At 45.2% G+C, this 3,318-nt stretch overlaps 1 protein-coding gene across 2 annotated transcripts in view; it reads right to left on the reverse strand.

The window, feature by feature from the left end:
* Window positions 1-3,318, reverse strand: part of Klrk1 (killer cell lectin-like receptor subfamily K, member 1) — an 8,887-nt gene that overhangs the window by 4,102 nt on the left and 1,467 nt on the right. Inside the window, exons 2-5 of one of the 2 annotated variants that reach the window (XM_013036246.1) lie at window positions 1,944-2,105; window positions 1,478-1,567; window positions 836-871; window positions 55-206 (exon numbers count right to left, since the gene is read on the reverse strand). In XM_013036246.1, the coding sequence (XP_012891700.1) occupies window positions 55-206; window positions 836-871; window positions 1,478-1,567; window positions 1,944-2,019 (354 nt within the window). In that variant the 5' untranslated portion in view covers window positions 2,020-2,105. The remainder of the gene's footprint in view (window positions 1-54; window positions 207-835; window positions 872-1,477; window positions 1,568-1,943; window positions 2,106-3,318) is intronic. The other variant, XM_013036247.1, reaches the window with a different exon arrangement.

Raw genomic sequence — 3,318 nt, forward strand, 5'->3', positions numbered from 1 at the left:
GTTGGGGATTGATTCTATGTCGGCATGCCCCCCCATCTGTGAAGCCAGCCCCACCTGCCGCTCTCTGCTGTGGACCCTCAGGAGGCTGGAGTTCTGAGACAGGCAGGCAGCTCGGCTCTGATGCCAGGTCTTCCTCTCTTTAGAAAAGTAGTAGCACGTGTGTCCGTAATAGACCCAGTCTTCGGGGCACGGGGCCCCGCCAGCTTCTAGAAGGAGGGTGACCCGTCAGTAATGCTGCGACTCTCTGAACGTTCTAGAACAGGTTAGCCAAATTAAACCATATCCGTTGTACGTATACTCAAAGACGTCTCTCTGTACACGGACGGACTTCCCACTGTCCATGGCTGCTCCTTCACTAGTCTGTGTGGGTGTGTCCGTCCTGGGACTTGAACTCAGGGCCTGGGCGCCGTCCCTGAGCTTTCTCACTCAAGGCTGGTGCTCTACCACCTGAGCCACAGCTCCACTTCTGGCTTTGTCTGGTTCACTGGAGATCAGAGTCTCACAGACTGTCCTGCCCCGGGCTGGCTTTGAACCCCGATCCTCCTATCTCAGCCTCCTGAGTAGCTGGGGTGACAGGCGTGAGCCACCGGCACCCGGTTATATTCACTGTTTTATTAAAAATATATTAAATTACAGTGAACTGCAGACAAACACAATGGTTTCCGTCTTCGTTTTTAATCCTATCGGAGACAAACTAGCCCCTAGCCTATACAGACAGACCCAATTTGTTCCTTCAAGTGTTCAGGTACGTGATTAACCAAGCATCACTGAAAGTGTGTTTTTCCCTTCGAGAACGAACACAGACCATCTCTCCAGCCTTGTTCCCTCAACTCACCCGTGAAAGGAGCCGACACTTCTTGGTGGGGAGAAGCTGTTAAAACAATCAGAATTGTTCAAATAGCACTTACAGTCCAAGCAACAGCCCTCTTGGCTCAAAAGCAAAAACTACACCCAGAACATTTATGAAAGAGATTCAGTTTTCTGAATACGAATCGTCATGGGTTACCGTGGTTTAAACCTCAGTGTTCTAAGTTTGTCTGGGTTTTGTTTTGTTTGGTTGATTTTGGCTGGTCATGGGGCCTGAACTCTGGGCCTGGGCGCTGTCCCTCAGCTCTTCAGCTCAAGGCTGGCGCTCTACCACTTGAGCCACAGTGCCACTTCTGGCTTTTTCTGTGTCTGCGGTACTGAGGAATTGAACCCAGGGCTTCGTGCATGTTAGGCGAGGGCTCTACCACAGAGCCACCTGCCCAGCCCTGTCCCTGAGCTTTTGTGCTCAAGGTTACGCTCTCTATCACTTGAGCCACAGCTCCACTACTGTTTCTTCAGATGGTTTATTAGAGATCAGAGTCTCATGAACCTTCCTGCCCGGGCTGGCTTTGAACCACAATCCTCCGATCTCAGCTTCCTGAGTAGCTGGGATGACAGGCGTGAGCCTCAGGTGTCAGCTGCTCTATTTGGTTTTTTTGTTATCACTTACCAAGAATGAAGACGGTGGTCCAGATTGCTACCATGACCATGAAACGAATGGCCATAGCCACAGCAATGAGCCGGACCAAAAATAAAGGAGCTACAAAGATAAAGAGAAGAGAACAATGAAAGTAACCACTGGTGATCACGCCTGTCATCCCAGCTACTCAGGAGGCTGAGATCTGAGGATCACGGTTCAAAGCCAGCCTGGGCGGGAAAGTCTGTGAGACTCTGATCTCCAATGAACCACCAGAAAACCGCAAATGGTGCTGTGGCTCAAGTGGTAGAGCACCAGCCTTGAGCTGAAGAGCTGAGGGACAGCGCCCAGGCCCTGAGTTCAAGCCCCACGACCGACAAAAAGAAAGAAAGAAGAAATGTCCTGTTTACCTGACATGTCACTGTCACCCTCTGTACGCCGTCTTTATAACGGCATTAAATGCTAAAACCTACGGTAGAAAAGTAGCCCATTCTCGTACCCAGATGATGATCCTGAGGGCCACGCACCGGCCCATCAGAGACGTGAAGATGGCTCTCCAGGCGCCCAGCAAACATCTTTAATTCATAATTCCAGAATAGAGCGGACCATTTGCTTTGCTTCCCCTTTTTGCTTCCTGTTGTGGTGCGATGAACTTTTCAAGCTAAATACAAAAAAAAAAAAAACCCTAAAAATCTCCATACAAAACAAAGACTAGAAATAATTCAGGTAAAATCCAGGCAGGATGAATTTCACCCAGTTTTCACTTGGTTGTAAAATAATGATTGATTATTTCAGAATACTGTGAAAGTAGAGCTGCTATTTGAAATGAATACATTGATGTATTTAATCAACACGAATTAATTGAATGTGTATGAAGACGTTTAACCAAAACCACAGATAACAAATAGCACGGTGTAGGGTTTTCTGTTTATATTTTTGGCAATACCAATTTCTTTTGAAGATAATGTAAGATTCCATGGGTATTTCGTTGGATGTTTTTGTCTCTTCTATTTCAATGAAACATTTGTCCATACTCTCAATCATGAAAATTAACACCACCATCATCATTATGAACACACACAATCTCACATATGTGTATAGGTAGCATTAAATAGTATATAGAGAATTATACAATATGCTGGGCAGGTGGCTCCGTGGTACAGTGCTCGCCTAACATGCATGAAGCCCTGGGTTCGAGTCCTCAGTACCACACACACAGAAAACGCTGGAAGCAACTTACATGGTAGAGTGCTAGCCTTGAGCAAAAGAAGCTCAGGGACAGTGCCCAGGCCCTGAGCTCAAGCCCCAGGACTGTAAATAAGAAAAAGAATTATATATTATATATACACTATATACACACTGTGTATACACTATATATACACTACCTATATTCCATATAAACACATCATACACATACACATTATATAGACTGTGTATATATAGTATATATTATGTGTGATATATATTGTATATGTGTGGACTGTGTAATATGGTATACACTACATATAGTGTGAGTATGTAATATGTGTTTATATGTATATATACTATAGTCTGTAGACTACATATACACATGTTTATATGCTATAGTGTCTGTTGGACCCTATGTGGTATTGTTAAACAGTATAATACAAAATAGTATTATATAGTGTCTAACAAGCTTACAGAAAAAGCGGCCAGTGAATAGCTATGTGTAATGCTTAGCTCTTAGAAATACCTGTTACTCGGGCTGGGAAGGTGGCCCAGTGGTAGAGTGCTTGCCTTGCATGCCTGAGGCCCTGAGTTCGATTCCTCAGTACCACATAAGCAAAAAGAAAAAAAGCCAGAAGTGGCGCTGTGGCTCAAGTGGTAGAGCGCTAGCCTTGAGCTGAAGAGCT

Source organism: Dipodomys ordii, unplaced genomic scaffold, assembly GCF_000151885.1.
Source record: "Dipodomys ordii isolate 6190 unplaced genomic scaffold, Dord_2.0 Scaffold266, whole genome shotgun sequence".
NCBI lineage: Eukaryota > Metazoa > Chordata > Mammalia > Rodentia > Heteromyidae > Dipodomys > Dipodomys ordii.